Consider the following 25,106-nt stretch of genomic DNA (forward strand, 5'->3'; position numbering starts at 1 on the left):
CATAAAACTGGGACCTGAAAAAAATTTAAGTGTGAAAAGTCGGTGCCATTCTCCAGAGTAGAAAAGAAAAGGGAGTAAGGGAAACGCTCAGCTTTTTCCAGCTAAAGTAATTGTGCCTACCTGAGGTTTAAGTCCAATCCCATTTTCATACCAACAACAGAATTTAAAAGAGCAAAACTATATCTTAGTTGGCCTATAACACGACCCCCATTTTTCTGTATTTCTAACAATTTAATACCTTTTTACTAAATGACTTTTTATGCTTAAACATTTCTGATGCTACTGATTGAGCAATTTTTTTTTTAAAAAAAACCTCCTTAATTGGGTAATGAGTTAATTGGAGATGAAAAGCACCCTCTTTTAGTAGAAGTTTAACTTCCTGCTTGGCAGTGTACTTGGACTCCTGTATCAGAGCCCACCTTTTGTCAGGTGTGTTCATCCCAAACAATGTATCACCTAGCATTAAACACCTGCTTTTTAAAGGGAAATGACAATATATTCTTAAACTAAAGAGATTCCAGTGAAATGTTTAACAGTCTGAAAGATAATGGAACTGTGTTAGGAAGTATGTATTTTAAAACAGTGGCTGTTCATAAATAAGCTACAATTTAAATCTTGTGTTGTCACATGTAATAATCCTCTTCCAAGGAACTCTTCAATAGACCAATTCAAAAGAACTTTTTCTATTAGCTCTCTGGAGTAGCCGGCCAAATACCATGGTCTTGATTTCACCAACAGAAAGCCGATCACTTTCCTCACCTAGATCATGCAGCCTATTTGTGCAGACACCAGAGTGGCCCAAAATGCCCTTTTAACTTTTTAGTATCACAGTTGGATAGCATAGAATACCAAGTACCAATTATATAAATTAAGTATTTGAAGAAAGTTGAAATGCATCACTATTGTAATAATGGAAGCGCTAAATCTTCATTCCAGCTTGGGCTGCCATATGCACAATTGCTAAAATGTATCTTTAGAAAAACAATTACTAAAAAAAACTAAAACAGAGAAAATTATTAGCAAAATAGTGACAGTAATAATGCGCATTTATAAAGATCGAGGCTAACAAGATGTTTTCCTCATAAAAAACCTTCTAAGGTAGGTGGTGCAAGCATTTATTATTACATATAGTTTTTCACTATGCCAGATCACCCAACTAAACTTCAAGCTTGCATCTCCAGAGAATTCCTACTCCAAAACTCTGAAGCCCCCAGTTATATCTATAGCTTGTTCCCTCTGCTGTTTTTCACTGAAAACTATATATTAGCTTTATTCCCATATACACATACACACATCTAAGTTTAGCAACTCTCATCTTGACAATGGTCACCAACAGATACTTACTAAGAATCTACTATGGACCAGGCCCTGGGAATAAAAAAAAGACAAAAGGTGGTCCCCGCCATGAGGGACTCGCACCATTGGGAGAAGACAACATGAAACCAACGACATACCGACAAAATATACACGATAAATTGTAGGTAGTGAGCAGAGGGAAGGTCCTAGCATTAAGCGTGTTAGAAAGAGAAGTAGGGATAAGAAAAAAAAAATTTTTGACAGTCCTGTCATATCAGGCCATTGAGTAAAGCGATGCTGTTTTGGTTGAGGGTGAGAAGGAAGGGAGCCCCTAAATTTGTTTTATTTGGAGTAAACCACAATTTGAGATTGAAGAAAGGAAATGTTGGGGGTTCCTTTTCCCCATTTATTTGAAAAATGACATGAGGCATTATCAGAAACTTGCCTTCTGGGATTCAACGCTTTTGTATCAATGAGATAAAATTGTTCATTTCATATAAAGGGGAGTTTGGGCCCTTTAAAGTCAAATAAATTCTTAATTAAGAGAATGTATTGTTTGTGCCTGAACTAGTAGCCTTCATTCCTAACTGTTGTGTAATAGCAGTAGTTTGTTTGATATCTTCTTCTTCTTATACATGTTGTGAGTTCCTTACTTTTGTCTTACTTTCCCCTTTTCCCTCCTCTTGCCCTCACCCCACCTCCAAACGCACTCTCTGTGCTTTAGAAATCAAGTTCTTCTACAACTACTGGGGAGAAGATCACAAGAGTGTATGAGCTGGGGAATGAGCCGGAGCGCAGGCTGTGGGTGGACAGATACCTGACCTTCATGGAGGAGCGAGGCTCACCTGTGACCAGTCTACCAGCAGTGGGCAAAAAGCCCCTGGACCTGTTCAGACTCTATGTCTGCGTCAAAGAGATTGGAGGCTTGGCACAGGTAAGGAGAGATTGGGTCCTGAGTTTGATGGTGTCTTGGGGGCAGGAAGGTTTACGATATCTGATTTTCTGTACCCTATAATTTTATCAAAAGGATTATTTGGGTGAAAGCTTCAATGGCACACTGATCAAATCAGGCAACAGGGCTGAAAGGGACAAATGGCTAATATGTTGGGTAACAGGATCCAAAAATTTCAACAGGCTTGAAGGTTGACTCCATTTTAATAAGATAACATTTCACTATGTAGTCTTTCACTTGAATTAAAACAATTCAGCTTCTCAAATCTAAGGGTGGGCTAAAGATTTTGTTTGAAAACAATCTGGGTTTCTTTGTGATTACAGTTTCAGTATGAGTTCTTAATGCCAAAAAAGCTAATGCCATTTTAGGTTCTATTAAGAAGCATTTTATCAAAAGAAAGAGATGTCAGGCCACATGTAGAGTACTGTGGTCAGTTTTGCATGCATGCCCAAAGGAGAGACATCATGCCACCCGAGAACCATTGGAAAAAACTTGAAATACTTATCCTAGGTCATCATATATCAAATATTAATTGAGACTTTTTTAGATCCAGAAAGCAAAACTAGGGCCATTGGACAGATGCAGACTCATTATAAAACTTTTATAAAACAATTAGAGCCAGCTACCCAACAGTTCTAGTGAGAGAGTAAGTTTCTCCAAAGCTAGAGCTTTTCAAGTGAAGTCCAAACAACCACTTTTAACCTCATTATAGAGGGGCATCCTGTACAGCTCTAGAGTGAACTAGGATAGATGGTCTTCTTGACCTCTTTCTAATTCTGACACTGTGGTTTTCCATCTGCTTCATTGTCCACCTGTTTAAAAAAAACAAACATCCCAAGAGCTTTAAACTCTCTGTGACCCCATTTGGGGTTTTCTTGGCAAATGCTGAAGTCGGTTGCCATTTCCTTCTCTGATTCATTTTACAAATGAGGAAACTGACTTGTCCAGGGTCACAGAGCTAGTAAGTGTCTGAGACCAGATTTGAACTCACTCATACTCAATTTGAAAGGTAGTCTTCCTGACTCCAGGACCCTGTCCACTATGTCACCTATCTGTCCTTTTTGTTTAATCAGTAGAGTGATCAATCTGGTGCACTATAATGGATAGATTGAAGGGAGCCTAAGATCATACATGATCGTTCTCCTGATATTACAGTAATCTAGGCAAATGAAGAGGTCTAAATGTATGCAGAATGCATCTTGAAGGAGGAATTAATTGGTAAGACTTGGTCACTTGGCTAGATGTAGGGCATGAATAAGGGGCATCAATCAAAGCTAACACCTTGGTTTCTAGCCTTGGGTCACAGGGAATATGATTTGTGCTATTGATAGAAACAGAAAAATAGAAGAAATTATTTTTTTCAGAGAGAGAGCACTGAGGTACCATTACATAAAGGCTCTAGGTAAAGCCTGTGATTACTGAGCCATCAAAGGCAAAAAAAAATGTTCTTGAGTAGATTTCAGTAGAAGTCAAGGTAAGGAAAATAAACATTTGAAGGTTAGGATTCTGAGATTTCTTTCTGATTTTTTTTTGTGTGTGTCATTTGTTTTTATGACTTTTAAACACTTCTTATAATAATTGTTTTTAAAATAATTTCTGTAATTAATATTTGAATTGAGAAATATAACATTTAAAGTTTTAAAAATCTTCAGGTCATTACCATTTAGGTTTAAGTGGAATGAAGAGTTGAGTTTTCGTAATTGAAGCTTAAAAAAAAATCAAGGCCCTCTCAGGACCCCCCCTTTCCCTTCTCGATTTTCCCACCCCAATTCTTCAACTCCTTTCAGATCCTTCAATTCCTTTGAGGCTTCTAAAATATACCTGTAGATGAGAGAAACAATAGAATCTGCCCATAAATAAATGGAGAAATTGTTGGAACACCTCACCCTCGCTATTTCAACAGTGTGTATAACCAACTGAAGCCTACAAAGGGGAGTCCTTGCTGGCTTAGCTAATGAGGCTTATTTGAATGTAGCTGGATGGCACAGTGGTGGAGAACTGGGCTGGCACTGCCCTCCTCCTGGCATGATCCCTACCTAGTGGGCCATCGGATATGGTTGGGAGCAGGTGCTGCATATTTATCAGTTCACAGCTTTGCATTTCAGGGTGTCCCAAGCAGCGTTCTGTTTACCATTTCTGAGGCAATCCACAGGCCTGCTGTTTGTAGCCTTGTTTTAAATGCCAAAATACTGGGCATTTAGACATTGAGCATTTCTGTGAGCATTATGCAGTTTGTTCATTATGCACCACTTAGAGCTAAGTAAATGGGTATAAAGAGCTTTGTGACGAGGTTTGGATCCTAAAATTTAATATTTTATGAAAAACTGTTTCCTTAACCCTTCAGATGCTATTGGGTATAACAGGTATATCAAAAGGCCAGATATTCTCCAAGTTATTTGCAAATGCTCATGTTTTATTTATTCATTTGAATAACCTTTCATAACTCTGCTCCCTGGAGGCAACTAAAAGGTTAAAATATTACCTAAACTTTTTTTTTTAATCATGCTTTTCCTTGCAATTAAATTCCTCTTTGGCCTAAATTTAAAAGGAGAAGCACACCATTGCTCGGTTCCACTTGATGGGCCAGGGGTATAGCAGCAATTCCCTCCACAAGCATAAATTGTACCCACCAACCACACTTAAGCTGACAGTTTTAATAGGCCCCACTCAGTGCATTAAATGGTATGTCACTGTATCTTCAAGTTACAGTTATTTAGTAAAGGGGCCCAATTTCTGGCGTATCTTGTCTTCAGTGAGGCATTGATCAATCCCCCAAGAAAGCCTCAAGTGGCAGGACATGAGCCAGGAATTGCGGGCTCATCCTTCTGGCAGCTTGTGGCTATTTGGGAGGAAACAACTGTTTTGTTTTGTTTTTTCATATCAATGCTCAAACGCTTAAATTGCAGAATAGTGCTAGTGTTATTGCTTTTTTAAATTAGTTTTTAGAACTTTTTTTTTTAATTAGAAGAGGGCGGGAGTGTGAGTGAGAGCGTACATTTGTTCAGAGATAAATTGCTCGCTAGGAGCGGCACAAGCCCTGGATGAGTGCAAAACATTAGAAAGAGGCACCAGGCAAAAGACTCAACAAGCAAAGCTTTTTATGTAGCTATCAGCAGGTTCCTTAATGGTTTTATAACTGTAAATGCTGTCTATGCACTACTGAGTGGGAGTAATGAGCATTAGTTAAAAGAGGCAAATAAAAAAAAAGGAAACCAAGACATTAAGTGCAATTTTTTTTTGGTCTCCTGCCTCTAAACAAGCCACTTTGCTGCAAACCAATGATCTTGCTATTTATTTTGCCTAGGTTAATAAAAACAAAAAGTGGCGCGAGCTGGCCACCAACCTGAATGTGGGCACCTCTAGCAGCGCAGCCAGCTCCTTGAAAAAGCAGTATATTCAGTACCTGTTTGCCTTTGAGTGCAAGATTGAAAGAGGGGAGGAGCCCCCTCCCGAAGTCTTCAGCACCGGGGACACTAAGAAGCAAGCTAAGATTCAGCCGCCATCTCCTGGTAAGTAGGAGAACTACAGTCATTTGTATAAGAATAAAGATTAAAAGCAGAATGTGTTAGATGCCATACCCTCCAAAAGACATAGTCTCTACCTTTGGCAAACATGTGGACAGCAAACGAGACGAAAAAGTGAAATGAGCGCATTTTCCCACATTATAGCAGTTGTGATTTAGAGGTAGTGTTTTTAGCTTTTGGAATATGAGATTATTTTTTTGGTAGTTTCAGTTTGTTTGATTTTCAGTTTAATCTAAATCCTGAGGAAATGATATAGGGCAGAGAAGTCAAGCACATGTCTGGAGTTGCTACCCAATGTCCACCACTCCCAGTGAGACCCAACCAGATTAAAATGTAACTGAGAAATATTTAGCAAAATAAATTAAAATACAGTGGAATGTAGATAATGTTAATAGATGGTTTTCTAAATCAGTACACTGTCCACAGGGATGCATTTATAGGGGTTTAGTGCCTCCCCAGCCCCCTTTCTATTTGATTTTGATACCTGTGGTAGGAAGAGAGCCTAAGAATTTGTGATCTGAGAATAGTAGTTTGTAGTTTAATGCCATAGGTTTTGGAGTAATAGATTGATAAACTCTATACCTCCTACTCCTTCACTCCTTACACACATTTCTTTTAAGTATTCCCTCAAAATTTTTCTATAAAATAAGTGATTGCATCTTGGTTCTCATCTACTCACTTTAAGATCTCTTTAACCTGCTTTAATACTTTTCTCTTCTGGATCATCTGTCTGTCTTTGGAAAGACCTGTAGAATTCAAGTATCTGGGGAATTAAGCCACAAGATTGTGATGGATGAAAAAGTCTGCTGAGCTATGAAATAAGTCACTTTCATTGTCTTACTTGGCAGGAAACTACTGGCAAGCTGAAAAGGTGGACCCATCCTGATGGTCCCCAACCCATCAATGCAACATTTCATTTTTTAAAACATAGCAAAGAAGCAATTTTAAGGAATTTAGTACACTACTGTGGTGAAATGCCATAAGGCTATTTTATTCTCCTTGTGGTTTTGTTATTTTTGTTTTTGAGTATCACAGTCTTTGACCTAGGTCTTAGATGTTCTGGGTATCATTCCTAACCCTGTCATAGATCTGCCCTGGCCATCTCACCTGACTTGGGTCTCAGTTTTCTCATTTGCAGAATAAGGATTATACCTGTCTCTTCCTTTAACATCACTTCATTGTTTGTGATCAAAGTGAAGTCATTTGAGATCCTTAGAAGAGAATACATTTGTCAGTACAGAAGAGAATACAAGTTGACAAAAGCTTTACTTGTAGCCTGTAGTAGTAGTAGTAGTAGTAGTAGTAGTAGCAGCAGTATCTCTTCTCTTTTAGAGAGTTCCATCTTTTTCTTAGCACTTCGTGTTCTGTCTTTTTTTGTCTCAGGTTTTGACAAATGACATTGGGTAAGGAAGCATCTTTTAATTGGATCATAGCCTTAGAGGATTTCCTTAAAACATCCTCCTTAAAAGAGGCAAATAAAAAAAAGTAAATCAAAACATTGTGCTGTGTGTGTGTGTGTGTGTGTGTGTGTGTGTGTGTTTGGGGATGGGGAGGTGGTCTTCTTAGCTTTAAACAAACCGCTTTGCAGCAAACCCATGATCTTACCGTTTGTTTTGCCTAGGTTAATAAAAACAAGAAGCTAGCAACCATTCTAACATGACTTTAATACAAGTTTTTAACTGTCTCAGGCAAAATTTCATAAAAAGTCATTTTTCATTATTTCTTTCCGGCCACTAAGAAATGCATTTACAAAGGGGGTGGCCACTCCTAAATTTTGTCATGTATCACCTCTTCCCCGACTAGTTCTAAATAATTCCTAGTCTCAAAGGGTTCTATTTGGTTTTTAACTATTCCATTTTTGAAGTCACAACACACTGTCTGAAATATTTTTCCAATATCTCTTCTCATGCACTGCAACTTTTAAACATCATTTTAAGCAGTAACTAAAAAAAAATAAAAAGTTATTTCCTGGTGAAAAGACAATTAATTTTTATTTTATTTTTTGCTTTTTTGGAGGGGAGGAGACAGGGCAATTGGGGTTAAGTGACTTGCCCAAGGTCACACAGCTAGTAAGTGTTAAGTGTCTGAGGCTGCATTTGAACTCAGGTCCTCCTGACTCCAGGGCCATTACTCTATTCACTGTGCCACCTAGCCGCCCCAATTAATTATTTTTAAACAAACAATTCTTCTGGCTGCCATTTTGCCAACTAAAGTAATAGCTTGAGTGAGCCCATCAGGAGATGTTAAGAGCCACTCTTGATTTGGACTAACAATCCCTTGATTTTGATGACTAGGCCTTGAGAAAAAGTAGATCTTCCTCCCATCCTTAGAATCTCTGAGTCTTTATTCATCATCTAACACCTTAAAAACTACAAAATCTAATTTAGAATTTTCCACAACATTACATTCAGTTCACAGAGTAAAACAAGCTGCCTATGAACAGCCCTGAAACTATTTTTTCCAAAATAAAAACCCAGCAGGACATAGGGACCAAAGTGGGGATGTCTGCAAAGATCTAAAGGTTTGTTTTATTTGCCAGGAAAGAACTTGTGTCACTGAATGGTCTGCACTTGTGTATGGAGAATGGCTTTCCCAGTGTGCATCAGCTTTAGTACAAGAAATCCCGCTGGGGCATAGATGCTTCAGAAAGTATAGGGCCGGTTTCCTTAACAGTCAGCCCTTTCTCTTTTCCTTTTTTTTTTTTAAACTGCAGTTTATGGCAACATTATCGTTTTAACGCCACAAAAGAGCTAGGATTGCAGGTGTACTTCAGATAATCCATCCCTTTTAGTCGTCTAAATGGAGCTGAAGCCCTCTGGAACAGGAAGTAGACATAAAGGTTCCTGGTCTTAACCATTAAGTCGATACACATGAGGAAAAGCGCCTTACATAATGCACAAGCAGGCTAAATGGATTGAGCTGGGAATTGTGTTGCTTTCAAGACACTGCTTGACAGAACAAAGAGGAATGTCGGCCCTAGATGATGGTGGTCTCATTAACAAATCCATTGGCTTCTTTTATTTATATGATTGGGGTTTTTTTCCCCAGACAAGAAACATGTTTTAGGTAATAGTGTTTAATAAACAGATGCTCATGGCCATTTTTATGTCATGAGATTTTAACCCAGGATGAGAGACCTAGCCCCCCATAGAACCCAACCTTCTCATGCTAGGGAGGATGAAACCAAGGACCCCAGAGAGGTGGAAAGTCCTTTACCCACAGGACCACACAGCAAGCTAATGGATGAACCTAGGACTGGAACCCATGCCTCTTAAGTTTTCTTTCTTTTCTCGGGCACTTATTGGTCAGTATACTAATGAACTAATTGCCATTCTGGGAATTGAGTTGTGTTCTGAACCCATTTACTTGGTCAGAATCTCATTATGTTAGAAAGTCTTAAAGAAGCTAATTTTCAGCTAAAGTAAAATATGTGCTGTTCAGCCACCTTTTGGACTTGTCTCAACCTAAATTCTGACCTTTTCCCCCCAATGCTAGAGCCATCATATAGCTCATTTCAACCTAATTCACTTTGAAAGATAGCCATGAGTTTTTTTCCCATGTATACAAAGTTTGTTGCAAATGAAACTAAAATAGCATTAAATGAAAAAGCATTATTCTAGGTAAAGAATTAATGGTCACTTCTGAACATATGTGGAAGCCGTCCAACTCTGTTCTAAGTATATTCTAACCTGCTTCTGTGTTTAAGTTGACATGTGTTACACTGGTCTCAGATTGAATTGTGCTGGCCACTAGAAATCCTTAAGTCCCACCCTTTTCGGACACCAGAAGCCAAAGGCATCGGTGTGGCCACTGCTGAATGTCTGGATGGTTTGTTTGTTTGTTTTTTTCCCACCCTGTGAGACTCAGATTACTGCTTTCAAATAAGTAGAATTAGTCGACAAGGATAACAAAGCCTGAGAAGGGCTTTAGGGGCATATGGTGGTGTCTTTATGATGCCAATGGGGATCTCATTATAATAAACGTATAAAAGTTTGTGCTAAAGTTGTAACGAACAGAGCCAAGCACTCGCTTCCTAAGGTTGCCTTAGTAGCAGTGAAGCCAGGCTTGGGGAGAAGGAGCCAGGGATGGGGTAAAGAAGCCAGTCATTCAATTAGTAAGTCTGTAACCAAAAACCCATCCATCTTTGCTGGCAGGTGGCTGACTGAATTTCTATTATTAGCTGACAGGTGATGTCACAAAATCTGTCATGGATCCAACTAGGGAATCCTCAGTGGAAGATAAATGAGAAAAGGGTCTGGGTTATAAACAAAGATGGCCTCTGATTGACCTCCATTCACTGTAGACCTGTGACATACCAGACTCTCCTTCCCTTTCCCCATCCCCCTTTCCCCAACCCCAGTCAGAACTAGGGCACTGGGTTCATGCTGTGTAAATTATCTTCCCAGCGTGGAGTCTGGCTGTTCAGTCTGAAGTATGTGAATGTATTTAACCTTCAATAACCTTTCCATTGTTTACTTTAGAGTATACATTTGTAGCTTCTGGCAAAAGGTAGGGCTGTCCTAGAGAGCCTGCCAGCCTTCTCTATTAATGGAGTTTCAAGAGGTTGCATTCATTTTTTTTTTTCTTTCCTGAAAGGGGAAAAGAGACCTTAGAGGGAGAGGAAAAAAACACTGGCAAAGGGGAAGAATTTTTCCCTTTTTTATTAGCTGTAAATTTGAACAGTTGTAAATAAGGGTCATTCCAAAATCACACAGCTTTGTAAGCCATCTTTCCAAGGGGTTGCGGATGCTGTTTGCTCCTAATGATTTAAAGTGCAGATTTCTTCTCTGCCACATCTTACAAAGGTGAAGGTATATCTCCTCCTGTTCTTTCACATTTGTGAAGGGTTCCCCATCTTTCTTTCATTGCCAATGGATTTCCCCCCCCCCCATTTTCATTTCTCTGGGTTTGTTGATTTTTACCTCCCCAGTAGTCAACCCTTAATAATAAATACAACAGAAAATTAGTCACTAAACTTTTTCTCTATTCATTGTCTGGGATCTTCCCACATCATCCAGCAGAGATAAGTGTGTAATGCTGCTCAAGATTTCTGAGTAAAAATAATGATTTCCATTTTAGCCCTCACTGACTGACAATACGGTCTCTTACTCTGATATCTTAAAGTCGTTTTCCTCAATAGTTAAATATGACTCTCCATGTTAAACAGAGCCTCATCTGATATATGATGTTTAACTTAGTGACCTGTCTTATTTCCACTTGTTTCAATTTGGGCAGTAGGGAAGTAGGGAAAAGTTCATTTACTTTTTTCCAAGACTCCCTTTTTAGCTTTGAGAAAGCAAGCAAGAAAGTCAGAGCCCTCATTCCAGCTATCATTTCATTGCTTGGAGATTAAAATAGCATCATTTACCTCTTCATAGAGCATTCAGAGGGGAAATGACTAAGCTTTTAATGGTGGCAAATCCTAGAGGTTGAAAAAGTACTGAAATGCCATTAGGAGTGTTGTGAACTCATTTCATTGCTTGTTTCTGTCCCATTGGATAATCTCTCGCCTTTCCTCTCCTTTCATCTTGGTGCCACCATCAGCTAATTCAGGATCCTTACAAGGCCCACAGACCCCCCAGTCAACTGGTAGTAACTCTATGGCAGAAGTTCCAGGTGATCTGAAGCCACCCACACCAGCCTCTACACCTCATGGACAGATGACGCCAATGGCAGGTGGCAGGTATGTTAGGATGCACAAATTACCCTCTGTAATTTCCTTTATTTCACTGCTGTCTGTAAGGAAGCTATTCATAGCTCATTACTTATTTTCCTAGACTATCCTCCATAGAGAAAGAAATTAAGTTTGCATGGCATTAACCTGGAGACTCTTAGAAGGCTGCTAACTACAAAATTCGTTTCTATGGGCTATTCTGAAGATATATTTTCTGTATCTAAAAATACAGTTCATTTTATACTGATTCATTGCAGTGGTAATTCCTACTTTATCATTGAACTTTCATTTCCTCCCTCTGTCTAGGAACAGTGCAGTCAGCGTGCATGACCCCTTCTCGGACGTGAGTGATTCCTCATTCCCCAAACGAAACTCCATGACACCAAATGCACCATACCAGCAGGGAATGAACATTCCAGACATGATGGGAAGGATGCCCTATGAACCTAACAAGGACCCTTTTGGTGGAATGAGAAAAGGTATATACTTAATGGAACCTGCATTGTGGTGGGCACATCCTTTATCTTCCTGTCAGACACCATCACCAGGTCTCTCAAAAGGAAATAAAGTGGTGTTTTATATATACACACACACACACAGTGTTTTACATATACATCTAAATTGTAGTTACATTATAAAAACATTTTGATATAATAAATACATGTAGATATGTTTTATATATACGTATACAAAATGTTTTATATGCACATCTAAATTGTAGTTATATCATAAAAATATATTGATATAATAAATACATGAATGTTGTGTATATATATGATGTTTTATATATACACGTGTGTGTATATATATAATATATAAAAAGCATTTATATAATGTATATTTTTAATCACATGTGGCAGCTAGATGGCCCAATGGATAGAGCTCACTGAGCTTGCCTGAGTTCATATCTGGTCTCAGACACTACTACCTGTATGACCCTGGGCAAGTCATTTAATGCTTTTTGCCTCGGTTTCCCCTTCTGTAAAATGAGCTGGAGAAGAGACTAGCAAAGCACTCCAGTAACTTTGCCAAGAAAACCCCAAAATGGGGTCATGGAGAGTCAGACGTGACTGAAAATGACTGAGCAACAGCAGCAGATATAAAACATTTAAATAATGCTATTTTTAAAATCACATACATATGCACACACATATCCTGTGTATTCATCAGTTACTGCTATGTAGTAAGCCCTAGAGAAGGCATGGCCATCCAAGTCACTGCCCCTTTCTAGCTTCCATCTAAGAAAGATGCTTCCAGAGGAAGTTATTATGTTCTGTGGCCCTCTCCTAACTTATAGGTATTACCTGCTTAAAAAAAAAAACTGACTTTTTTTTAAGCAGAAAAATTAGAGAGTAGATATTAGTTTTTCAAATGCACTTCTCCATGCTTCTCCAAATCAGATCTTCCGGGCAGATAGGTGGCTCAGTGAATAGAACACCAGCCCTGGAGTCAGGAGGACCTGAGTTCAAATCTGGCCTCAGACACTTAACACTTACTTAGCCGTGTGACCTTGGGCAAGTCACTTAACCCCAATTGCCCTGCCTTACTCCCTCCAAAAAGCAAAAAATAACCAAAAAAAATAAGATCTTCCCTAGTGCATTTAAATATTCCTTTACAGATCATTAATAGCTTCATATCAAGTCTGAAGAACAGAATGACATAGTCCTAAAGTGTTAGGTATTACTACCTAACCAATCAGAAATGAAGATCAAGCATCTCTGAAATTAAAACGTAAATTAGTAGGAATGTTGGATTTGATTTTCCACAATTACAATTGCATTGTTACAGGGATGTATCTTCTGCTCTCTTGTATAAAGTGAATACAGCTGTATTTCTTGTTATAAATCCCAGCAGTTCCCTATTACCTCCAGGACTAAATACAGATTCCCCAGTTTTCCATTTAAGAAACCCTTTCACATTCTAACTCCAGACTGCCTTTCCAGCTTAATAACTTATTCCACTTCATGTATTCTGTGGTCCAACCAAATTAACATTCTTACTCTCCCTCATAAGCAACGCCTTCTGTCATCGTGCCTTGGCAGAAGCCATCCCCCATCCCTCCTCACCCCAGCCTCTTAGAACCCCTGCTTTCCTTCAAAACTAAGCTCAAACACCACTGTCTACATAAATCCTTTATTGATTCCTTCAGCTTTTCTGACCCCAAGCTCCAGCTTACTTTGTTATGTGTATGTTTTGAATATAGCATAAGTAACTTGAAGTCCTCCCCAAATATAGTGTAAGTCCCATGAGGCTAGGATCAGTTTTCTTTTTGTCTTTGTATTTAGCGCAGTATCTGATACCTAGCGAGCGCTTAATAAATGCTTGTTAATTGATGGATAGTGGGGCATAGGTTATACTAGATGTTACTAGGGTCCCTTCCAACTCTCTGAATTACATAATTCTGTGACTTTAGAAAGAGAAGTGGCTAAGTGTAGGTAGGCGACATTTTGAGAGTCTAGGTTGGAGTTTATTGTAAACTAAACCGAATTATCTACCTATATTGGGGCATGCAGACCATTTTCATATTCCTTTTATTTCACAAAGCCCATACTTTTTATTATTTAGAGAGAAAAATCCTTACTAACAAAGTTTTAGGTTGGTGAAAATTTTCAGTCCCACACTATAACCTATCTAGAAAAAATTAGATAGAATCTAAGTATAATTTAATGTAATATGTTGCCATCATAATTGGGACCAGATTAAAATAATATTCACACACACACACTTAAAAAAAATTAAAAATTTAAGTGCTACTTAGATTACTAATTAGATTGTGCCCATATCCCTGACCCAAATGAAATAGAAGCTGTCATCCCCCCTCTGTCCCATGTCAGTTTTATTATAACAGTACACCAGTGAATTTACCAAGCTCTGGAGAGAACAGTTATCACCCAAAGTCTGGGAGTCTTTCATATTGTCTTACTGTAAAAAATGAGGCAGTAGGTTGTTATAGAGAAAGCCTGATTCTGAAATCAGGAGCCCTGGGTTCTTAGTGTTGTTTTCCAAGTTCCTTTTTGTTTTTGTTTTGTTTTAAAGCAATTGGGGTTAAGTAACTTGTTCAAGGTTACAGGGCCAGTTATTTTATGTGGGTGTTAAGTATCTGAGGACGGAACCGAACCCAGGTCTCCTGACTCTGGGGCCAGCGCTCTTACTCACTGCGCAACCTGGCCACCCCTGTTTTCCAAGTTTCTTAACCACTCTAACTCAGTGTTCAGCTATCTGTAAGATGATGTTGATAGTGAGATAATAGGTATTTAAATGTTTTTGTAGGTCCACAGTCTAGAAGCAGAAGGGAATTCAGAGGCTGTTTATTCCAGCCACCTCATTTTAGAAATGAGCAAACAATACCCTCAAAATAAACTTGACTTGATAAATGATAAGAGCTATATAACCGTGTGTGCGGTTTAATACAATTTGGTTCTGAGAGGCCTTTTCTAGTGATATAGTATTTGTTCTCTCTAGGTTTTTGTGACCCTGCTCTCCCTGGTTCTCCTCCTTCCTGTGTGACCACTCCATATCTGCCCCCTTCTTTCTGGCGCTGCCACCACCCTGGTCCATGCCCTCATCACTTCACACCTGAACTAATGCTTGGTGAATCTTCCTGCCTTAAGTCTCTCTCTCCACTCAGCTGTCAAATTGATCTCCCTAAAGTGCAGCTCTGATTAGGTCACTCCCAACACTCTACCCCTCACCCCCAAACCCTTTCAATAAATTCCAACATTAACTTCAGGATCAATTATGAAGTCCTTTGTTTGGTTTTTAAAGCCTTTCATGTCCTGACCTCTTCAGTCTTTGAATACCTTACGTCTCTCTACGTACTCTGTGATGCATGTGACACTAGAGCCTCCTTACTGGTCGTTGCATATTGGAGATACTCCATCTCTCAGCTCTGGGCATTTCCATTGGCAGTGACCCTCTGAGGCTGGAAGGGTCTTCCTCCAAATATCCCCATCTTGGCTTCCTTTGAGTCTCAGCTAATGGCCCACCTTCTGTATCAAGCCTTTCCCCATCCTCCTGACTGTTAGTGCCTTCTCTCTGAAACCACCCCCAATTTATCTGTATATAGAGTTGGCTGTATGTTGTCTCCCCTCCCCCATTAGACTGTGAGCTCCTTGAGAACAGGTATTTTTAAAATATTTTTACCTTTCTTTGTATCCCCAGTGCTTAACACAGAGTAGGCACATGCAACACAGAGTAGGCACTTAATAGATGCTATTTGACTTAACTTGAAGCAACATAATGCACCTATATCAAGTTAAACAGGTTAGCAGCATCAGTTTCTCACTGTAAAATGGAGATAATCCTAGCACTGACCATTTACTGGAGTTGTAGGAAAAGCCCTTTATAAATCTTAAAACAGTATAGAGATATGATATTATAATGAAAGATACTGTTGTGAGTGCTGAATTCTGTCATGTACGTTATTCAAACTTATTAGGCTTCCAGATTTGTTTGTTTTTTTACCAACTTAGAAAATTTTCATCAGGCCTTCCCATACTTATAATAACTATCAATAGACTGAAAAAGCTCAGTATTAATACTGTGGGTCAATTAAAATTTTTATTAAAATTCTTAATTGCCTACAGGTTAGTTTCTTCTGGGTCTGGCCTAATTTCCTTCAGGTCCTAGGCCTATGCTAATTTGCATATCTGACCTAATTGGAACTCTTCTCTCTGTTATAAATACAATTGTTTCTCCTTTCATTAATTGGAATTACTCTAATTCTGTAGCTATTTTCTTTACCCTGATTCCATAAAGGTCACCACCTGGATAAATCTAGTAGGTCAGAATGAATTTTTTTTAAGGCTTTCTCTTTTTTTATAAATTACCTTCTTGGCAGAAATCATACCTACCTACATATCCCTCTGTTCTCTGTTTAAAAAATAGATTCTCATCCTACAGTCTTCTTCCAATGAAAATACTAGTTTAGAAGATACTAAATTTTGAAATGGTATGTGGTACTTCTTAATTCCCTCCGAACTGAGAAGGGTGCATTGACATCAACAAATACGACTGTGGGTGTACTACTCATTTTCCATTATATTTCATAGGCCAGTAAATTTGTACATGGTGTTTGCAGAACTCCTCTCAAGGGTGTGGAGCTCTTTGTTTTGAGTATGACTAGTAATCCCTCTACCGAGTACTACTTGTGTGCTTGAAACCAGACCTCAGAAGTACTTGCATTTGGGGTTCTCCATTTACCCAGGTGCTCAGGCCTGGAGATCTGCATCCCTAAGCAATACTCCTCACCACATTGTGAGTGAAGAGGGTAAGTGTATGGAGATGATCAAGAAAGGGAGAAGCCAGGTCATTCCTCCAGCTGGCCTGTCCCTGCAGCTCTTCTTCCACGTGGATTGTGTAATGGGGGTAGCAGGGGAGGCGGGGTGGGCAGGGAGGGGGACATATGGAAACAACAAGGAACTTTAGAAACTAGCTAGCAGAGCCCTTAGGATATCCAGGCTCAAGATCAGAGGGATTCTTATAGATTGGTATCCAGCTACCTGGATGGTGCAGGAGCAGGAATGATTCCACCGATGACATGAACTCTCCCCACTTTAAATACCCAAGTCCCCAAAACTCATTTTGAACTTGAAATTTAATTGCACCCAAATTCCCTATTCTGCTTCCTCAAGATTGTTGCTTTATTTTGGCATTAGATACCAGTAATCATTGTTAGGATGGTTCATCTGGAATTATTAGGGTTCTGGACATTATTTCCTATAAACTCATTGATAAATGTAGTGGAAGTTCACCTTGAAACTTTTTTGTATCAGTGCTTGGTTGTCAGTCCTTCCTTTAGTGATTATTCCTTCTTTAAAATATTGTAGTGTCTGGAAGCAATGAACCTTTCATGACACCAGGACAGATGCCTAATAGTGGAATGCAGGACATGTATAACCAAGCCCCAGCAGGAGCAATGTCCAACATGGGAATGGGCCAGCGGCAGCAGTTTCCCTACGGAGCCAGTTATGACAGAAGGTAAGCTTTTTTTTTTTACTTGTTTTTCCCTAAGGTGAAGGCAGAGAACACTTTCATAGGAATCTTCTTTTCTCCATACACATCAGTTCATATACTAAGAGCTCTGGTAACTGAGCCAGTAATGATCACTGTTTCTGGTTTCCATGGCAATTAATGAGGTAGGGAGTGGCCATTCATTCAGCCTAGGGTTGATCCACACGTGGGTGTGTTAGACAGCTGCCTTCATAGGTCTGACTCCTGATGTGTGTGTTTGGGCAGAATCCTCAGTCTTTAAAATGCAAGTGTATTGATGTAGATGAAAATGCCAAACCACCCAAGTTATAAAAATATGCTTCGCTTGGCTTGAATGTGTTAGAAATCTTCTCTCCAAGTACTCAGTCTTTACTATTTGAAATAAAAAAACACATTTCTCAAAACTATCATTTCATTTCTAAACTATCAAATGTTTTCATTTATTGTTGTAACTGTGAAATTTATTACTATAGTTTGCAAAAATTTGTGTTTATGTGAACCAAAGCAAGAATTCTTCAACTTTAATTCTCTCTCTCTGCCTCCCTCTCTTTCTTTCTCTCTCCCTCCCTCTCTCTTTATTATACTCCCACATCCCCAGTCTCTCATCTCCTTCTGAAATAGTTTTGGGACGTGCCCATGCATTGAGAAAACTACAATGAGAATTAACCTGTAGATTATGTTTGTAGGTGCACAGATGCCGTTTGAAAACTTTTCGAAGTGGATTTGCCATAGCTTTCTACTTCTCCCTCTTTGACATAGAGTCCAGTTTTAAATAAAAAGTCCAGTAGGAGCCAGAGAACACAGGCTTTTCTTCCTTGGTATCTTTGAAAAAGAGAAAGCTGTAATATCTACCTAGGTTTAGTTTTATGTTTACAGAAGAAAAGTAATTCAAAGAAATGTATCTGAAAGATAAAAAGATCAGTAAAAGTATTTTTGCACAGAATAAATATGAAAAGAGTCCATAGTTGAACTATTGAGAAAAATACATTGGGAATTAAGTAATTCCCAGTGTAATTTAATTCCCAGACTAAAATAGAAGCTTAGAAAAGTTATCTTTGTAAAGGCTCATTATTTAGATATGGGTTACCTCTTTTTTTGAAAATTGCCTCTCCTAGTCAATAAATTCTATACTTGCCCAACAGTTTGAATTTAGATGAAGAATTTTTTTCTGTGTTGGGGAGGGAGAGGCGTTAAGAGGGGGAAAAGTGCTATTAAGACTTTTTTAGTTAAGTAAAACCACACTTGTGCTATGGCTTATCTCAGAAATGCTTCTTATTTTTCCTTGAAATAAAAAGTATAAAGTCTGATCTCTCATTAAATTATTATAGCCTGATTGAAAAGTCAGCATAGGACCACCTGTTCAAAACAATACAGATATAGTGCCTACTAGCAGTGACCCTCACCTTGCCTTCTAATCGTTATCCTAGCTAGCAAATAAGGATGATCATTTCTCTGCAGCATCTGTGTTCATTAGATAACCCTTATAGTTCTAATAAGTGCAAGCATTTGGTATACAATGTTGGGCTTTGCATTGGTTTGTTTGGAAGTTTGGGATGGAACAGGCAGGTTTAGAGGACACTGTTCACCATCCTTAGAAAGTGAAAAGGTGCTCTTAGAATTCCATACCATTGCTTTTCTAAAGCTTTTTTTTTTCTATTTCCTCTACTGTGTTTTCAAGAACTTCACCTGGCCTAGTTTTAAAATGTCAATCTACAGGCTTCTGCCACTTGGTTGGGAGGTGAGAAAAGCAGTTTACTTATCCCTTAATAATAGAATTCCTGTCCCTTATTCCTAGAAATACCCCTTAACTCACCACTACTCACCATCCAATATTGAACCAACCTGATCATTTCTGGCCCAGACTAGTTGAAAATATAAGCTCCTTGAGAGCAAGGACTGTTTTAATTTTTTTGGTTACTGTATTCCCCAGTGCCTGAGATATATTGGGTACTTAATATGCCTGTAAATTTATATTGAATCCAGATAAATGTGTCTTTGAGATCTTGGACAAGTCACTTAACCTGTATGTGCTCTAGGTAATTCTCTGAGACCACCAGTTTCAGAGAATATGCCAACTTGCACTGGCAGTGAGCATTTCCTCATCCAGGACTTTCCTATCCAGTCCCTGTCCCTGCCCTATTCCTTTCTTAATAGCCAATTTCTCCTGTGCCTTTTTCTTGTTTTTCTTATTAAACATTAAAATAAAGCAGATTAGAACCAAATAGCACAGGCTTCATTAGTGATATTTTTAAGGAATGGAATGTTTCATCTTTACATTGTATTGGGAAGGAATACTACAGTCAGCAAATTCAATAACATTTGAAGCAATTTTTATATGTATTACTAAGAAAATAGGAACTTATTAAAATAAGAACTCCCTTGTTAGGGAGTAGCAGGAACTCTGTGTGTGTGTGTGCGTGTACATACACATACATGCATGTATGTGTATACATTTCTTTAGTTTCCTGAATCCCTGTTTCCTACTCCTACCTTCATTTAAGGATGTTGCAAGTTAAATTCTTATGTAACAACTCCTTGGTGTAACAAATCCATTCATGTAGCAGGCGGAGCTTTGGCTCAAAGGCCAAGGAATCCGACCAGCGTCATGCAAGGTGCTTGCTTGTTCAACCAGTATTCCAGTGACACCTATTAACCAGCAGCCATGCCAAGAGTTTGGCATCATCACATGAGATGGGTGTTCCCGTCCCTTTTACTAAAAAATAGTGTTGCTGCTGCTAAGTACTTTTGTATGGAAATTGAAAGAATGCAAGTCTGGGTTTTGCAAAACTGAATTGGTTCTTTTTCTCTGGACCTGAAACTTCTCTAGTAGTTGATGGTATTCTTTGAATTATACCATTGTAGGCATGAACCTTATGGACAGCAATATCCTGGACAAGGACCTCCCTCAGGACAGGCACCCTATGGAGGACACCAGCCTGGAATATATCCACAGCAACCGGTAAGGCATAAAGGAGGGGGAATCATTCTTCTCCCTCTGCCTTTAAAAGATTGGTTCTCATTTCCTCAGTCATGAAGCTTGATTCATTTAATTAGTAGTAATATTTCACCAGATTAGGTTACAAAATTTAACAAAATATTTAAACATCTTTTTTTTTTAAGGATTAGGAGTATGTTTCATGTTCAGCACCATAAGACATAGAGATTCTGAAATCTCAAAAATCAATATTACTGAGAGTATCATGAAGCATATTAAAACATATCTGACACATTGTATAATATTTTATAACACAGGTATTTTGAATGCATGTCTTAAGTTTGTCTATCCCATCTACTTCAGGATTTAAGGCAGAAACCATATCCTTCCTGTGTGCCAAATAGAATTTTTAGTGTCTAGTTTGAAATAATAAATGCTAATGTCTTTGGAATGTGGTTAACTTATTTTACTTTTTTAATTGATTCATTGAATTATCTAACTTACATTTGAATAGCCATAGTACCCCTATATAAGAATAAAGCTAGGCAGTTATTTCCAGTTTATTTTAACTTTATGGTATTTCTGCTTAGCTAGTTAAAAATAATGGTGAAGGTATGTGCACCTCATAGTATGATTTTTTTTTCACACTCATAGGATGCAAATATCTTTTTGGAAAGTCTTTAGCAAATTAGAGAGTTTTCATTTTGTTTTTTCTTTTTTTAGCATTTATATAATATTAATGAGTAAATATATGACAGTGATTTATTACTGAACTAATTTAACTTAACTAGATTTCCAAAATAAAAGGAGAACATATTGTCTAAGAACAATCATGAGTACACTGGCAGTTCACCAACCTAATGAAAAATCACTATAGGAGAATATTAAGCTATCTTAGGTATTAGGATGACCCAGAAAATGCTTTAGAGAGAAAAGTGGACCACTTGTTTTATTCCTGCTCCTTCAGAAACTAAAACCAACCCAGGATTTCACTGGAATTTATGATATGGACTTGGATGGGATCAAAGATAGTTCTGCCCAGCTGGAATAATTATGGGAATGTTCATGTTAGGTAATGTTAGCATAGCCTGAAAAGTTACCTAAAGCCACATATGTAAGTGAAAGCTTAGCCTAGGAATTTATTTTATCATGGGACCCTTCAAAGTTTGCCCTGCCCACCCTTGATGAGATGATGTATATATAGCACTTTTCAAATCCCAAAGTACCATCAGTTAATCATTATTCCAACATTTTCCTGCAAATAATGTCCGCAGATTTTTGTGGTGAATTGGTTACACTAGGAAATTCCATCATAAAAGGGACACATTTTGATTTTATTTTTTTTATTTATTTCCATGGAAGTTTTCAATATCTAAAACCTCCAAGTACTATAAAATATCTTCGTCAGGCATATTATTAGTATTGAAAAAATAATCATAAATTTTCATTCCTCAATATTTATAGGACCCTTTCTCTATTTTACATGAATTTCCTACTACATCATTTCTTTTATTCTTTGCATAATTTAAAAGTAGATGTATGTAATTATTTCCCTAAGAGCACATTTGTATAATTTATTTTAAATTAATTTCAGAACTACAAACGTCATATGGATGGCATGTATGGGCCCCCAGCAAAACGCCATGAGGGAGATATGTATAATGTTCAGTATGGCAGCCAGCAGCAAGAAATGTATAACCAGTATGGCAGTACTTACTCTGGACCAGACAGGAGGCCCATCCAGGGACAATATCCATATCCTTACAACAGAGAACGAATGCAGGGCCCAGGTCAGATGCAGCAACATGGTATACCTCCTCAGATGATTGGTGGCCCCATGCAATCATCCTCAAGTGAGGGTCCTCAGCAGAATATGTGGCCAACAAGAAATGATATGCCTTATCCATACCAGAACAGGCAAGGGCCAGGAGGCCCTGCACAGGCTCCCCCTTATCCAGGAATGAACCGCACTGATGAAATGATGGTACCTGATCAGAGGATAAACCACGAGAGCCAGTGGCCTTCTCATGTCAACCAACGGCAGCCTTATATGTCATCTTCAGCCTCCATGCAGCCCATCACTCGACCTCAGTCATCCTACCAGACAACACCATCGATGCCAAACCACATCTCCAGGGCTCCCAGCCCAGCATCCTTCCAGCGCTCCTTAGAGAACCGCATGTCTCCAAGCAAATCTCCCTTCTTGCCCTCCATGAAGATGCAGAAGGTCATACCCACAGTTCCAGCATCACAGGTCACAGGGCCACCACCCCAGCCACCCCCAATTCGACGAGAGATCACCTTTCCTCCAGGGTCTGTAGAAGCATCACAACCTGTCTTGAAACAAAGACGAAAGATTACCTCAAAAGATATTGGTAAGTATTACAAATGTCTTCTTCCATATTTAATCCCAGTTTATGTTAGAATTTCAGATAAAGCCTAAACTTCATATCACTTCTGAGTGTCAGGGAAGTGTTTTACAGAAGGAATCACTGGGACAAAAAAAACAACCTGAATTAAGGAAACACTGAAGGGGAACCTGAAAATAGCATTTTAATTGGTGAATGGCATGTGCTTCAGTGATTAGAGCACCAGGCAGCAAGTCAGGAACTGAATTATTGACTCTGCATTTTTACTTAAGTACTGGGTGACCTTAGGCAAGTTACTTAAAATATATTATGATAACACCTACTTAATAGCGGTATCAAATAGCGTATTAAGACTTGAAAATAACTCCAGATGTTTTAAAGGAAAAACTACTCCATAATTTCATTTACAGCCTAGGAACAGATCTAAAGACAAGAAGAATTTTCAATAATGTGATACAAATAATTGATATAATTCATGAGACACCCCCCACACACACACACACACACACACTCACATACATGAGCCAAGCAACTTTCTGGCTTTAATATTAACCTGTTCAGGCTGCTCTGAATTCCTGGTAGAAAGTTTTAGATGATTAAGTGTACGCACTATTTTTTCTGAGTTTTATATGAGGCTCTTTGAAATACAATAAACACAAAAATGGAAAAGTGTTGTATCCTCAAATGGCAAGGGAAAATATTTCTTTTTTTTGTTTTTGAAAGGGGAAGACAAGACAACTGGGGTTAAGTGACTTGCCCAAGGTCACACAGCTAGTTAAGTGTCACATGTCTGAGTCTGGATTTGAATTCAGGGTCGGTACTCTATTCATTGCACCACCTAGCTGCCCCAAGGAAAAATATTTCTAAATAACTTGACTTATTTGAAATGATCGACAACAACAAAAAGCCTTTCTTAGAAAGTGATGGAAGATTAAAATAGAGAACATTTTATATCAAAGATTAATTGTCCTTGTTGTAAGGATTGGTGTCACCTTATACTGGGTGAGGCTTTGCCTACCACAAGCCCCATAGATTTAATATCTCACATCCTTTCTTCTTGCCCCTTTACAATGAACTGTACTTTATAACCATCATAAGTCATAACCCCTTTTGGGATTTGGCAAAGATACAGGAATTATTTACCATTCCCTTCTCTAACTCATTTCACAGATGAGGAAACTGAGGCAGAGATTTGCCCAGAGAAATACAGCTACTAAGTGTCTGAGACCAGATCTGAACTGAGAAAGAGAAGTCTTCCTAACTCCAGGCTCAGCACTATATCCATTGTGCCTACTAACTGCCCCATACCTTATTAAGCCATGTCTAATTAGTCTGATTAGTTGTAGGCTATTGTCTCTATTTAGTAGGCTCTACAAATTCAGGGGTCCCCCAAATGTTCTTTGTATTCCTTACCTTCTCATTATAAGTGAAGGGGGGGGGAAGGCGTGGTAGACCCTGCTTATGCATTTGCTGAACCTGTATTATTCAAGGTATACTCTGCTTACGCTCTCTATAGCTAGTAGTCCTCCAAGGATTTGTAAAAGGAGAAAGCAACAAGAAACTCTTATTTGTTGACTAGAAAGTCATTAATAATCTCATAATTAATGCCCTTTCAGCACCCTACCCCCAATAGTGGGGAAAAAAAGAGTAGAATAAATGAAAGACATGATTTACTTACTACCAGGAGAAGAGTATTTAGGTGACGTTCAGCCTACAAAACAATACTTGAAGCACATTCGAGCTATAAAGTGCTCTCTAGCTCAGCACCCCAGTTTTGAACCTGAAACTTGCAGGCTTAACTCTGGCCTCTGAAGTCAGCGTTGTTAGCATTCTGACTTCGGTATTCTGTATCTTCATTTCACATTTCTTAGCCCTCAGCTCATTTAGTTTTTAAACCATCACAATCACTGATGTTAATTTTCTGCCTTTTCTCAGTAACTCCTGAGGCATGGCGTGTGATGATGTCCCTGAAATCAGGCCTTTTGGCTGAAAGTACGTGGGCGTTGGACACTATTAATATCCTTCTCTATGATGATAGCACCGTGGCTACATTCAATCTGTCTCAGGTAAGAGAAATAGCCCTCACACCCAAAAAAGGGGGCTGAAAGGAGAATCCTGCAAGATTTAACTCATGCATACATAGTGCTGGAATTGATAACAGGGTTAATTATAGCTAGCACAGCTGGCGTTTTTAATCACCTTCACTGTCACAAGCCACTGTTCCTGGTTGCCATAAAATACAGTAATCCAAAAAATACTAACTTAACATGGGATAGAGACAAATTTCAGGCTCTTCAAATTATAGCTGTTTCTCATAATTCTCATCCTGACCTCTTTCTGTTGTGGTTAATATTCATTAACAATC

General features: G+C 38.6%; 1 protein-coding gene across 7 annotated transcripts in view; it reads left to right on the forward strand.

Annotated features, from left to right (window-relative positions):
• Positions 1-25,106, forward strand: part of ARID1B (AT-rich interaction domain 1B) — a 214,412-nt gene that overhangs the window by 183,855 nt on the left and 5,451 nt on the right. For all 7 annotated transcript variants that reach the window (XM_069070297.1, XM_069070291.1, XM_069070294.1 and 4 more), the window contains 8 exons: positions 2,021-2,230; positions 5,553-5,757; positions 11,317-11,455; positions 11,753-11,925; positions 17,275-17,425; positions 20,300-20,396; positions 21,967-22,747; positions 24,677-24,807. In XM_069070297.1, the coding sequence (XP_068926398.1) occupies positions 2,021-2,230; positions 5,553-5,757; positions 11,317-11,455; positions 11,753-11,925; positions 17,275-17,425; positions 20,300-20,396; positions 21,967-22,747; positions 24,677-24,807 (1,887 nt within the window). The remainder of the gene's footprint in view (positions 1-2,020; positions 2,231-5,552; positions 5,758-11,316; positions 11,456-11,752; positions 11,926-17,274; positions 17,426-20,299; positions 20,397-21,966; positions 22,748-24,676; positions 24,808-25,106) is intronic.

The sequence above is a fragment of the Petaurus breviceps genome, unplaced genomic scaffold (genome assembly GCF_028583685.1).
Source record: "Petaurus breviceps papuanus isolate PSGF00001 unplaced genomic scaffold, PetGlider_PUasm1.0 90808, whole genome shotgun sequence".
Lineage (NCBI taxonomy): Eukaryota > Metazoa > Chordata > Mammalia > Diprotodontia > Petauridae > Petaurus > Petaurus breviceps.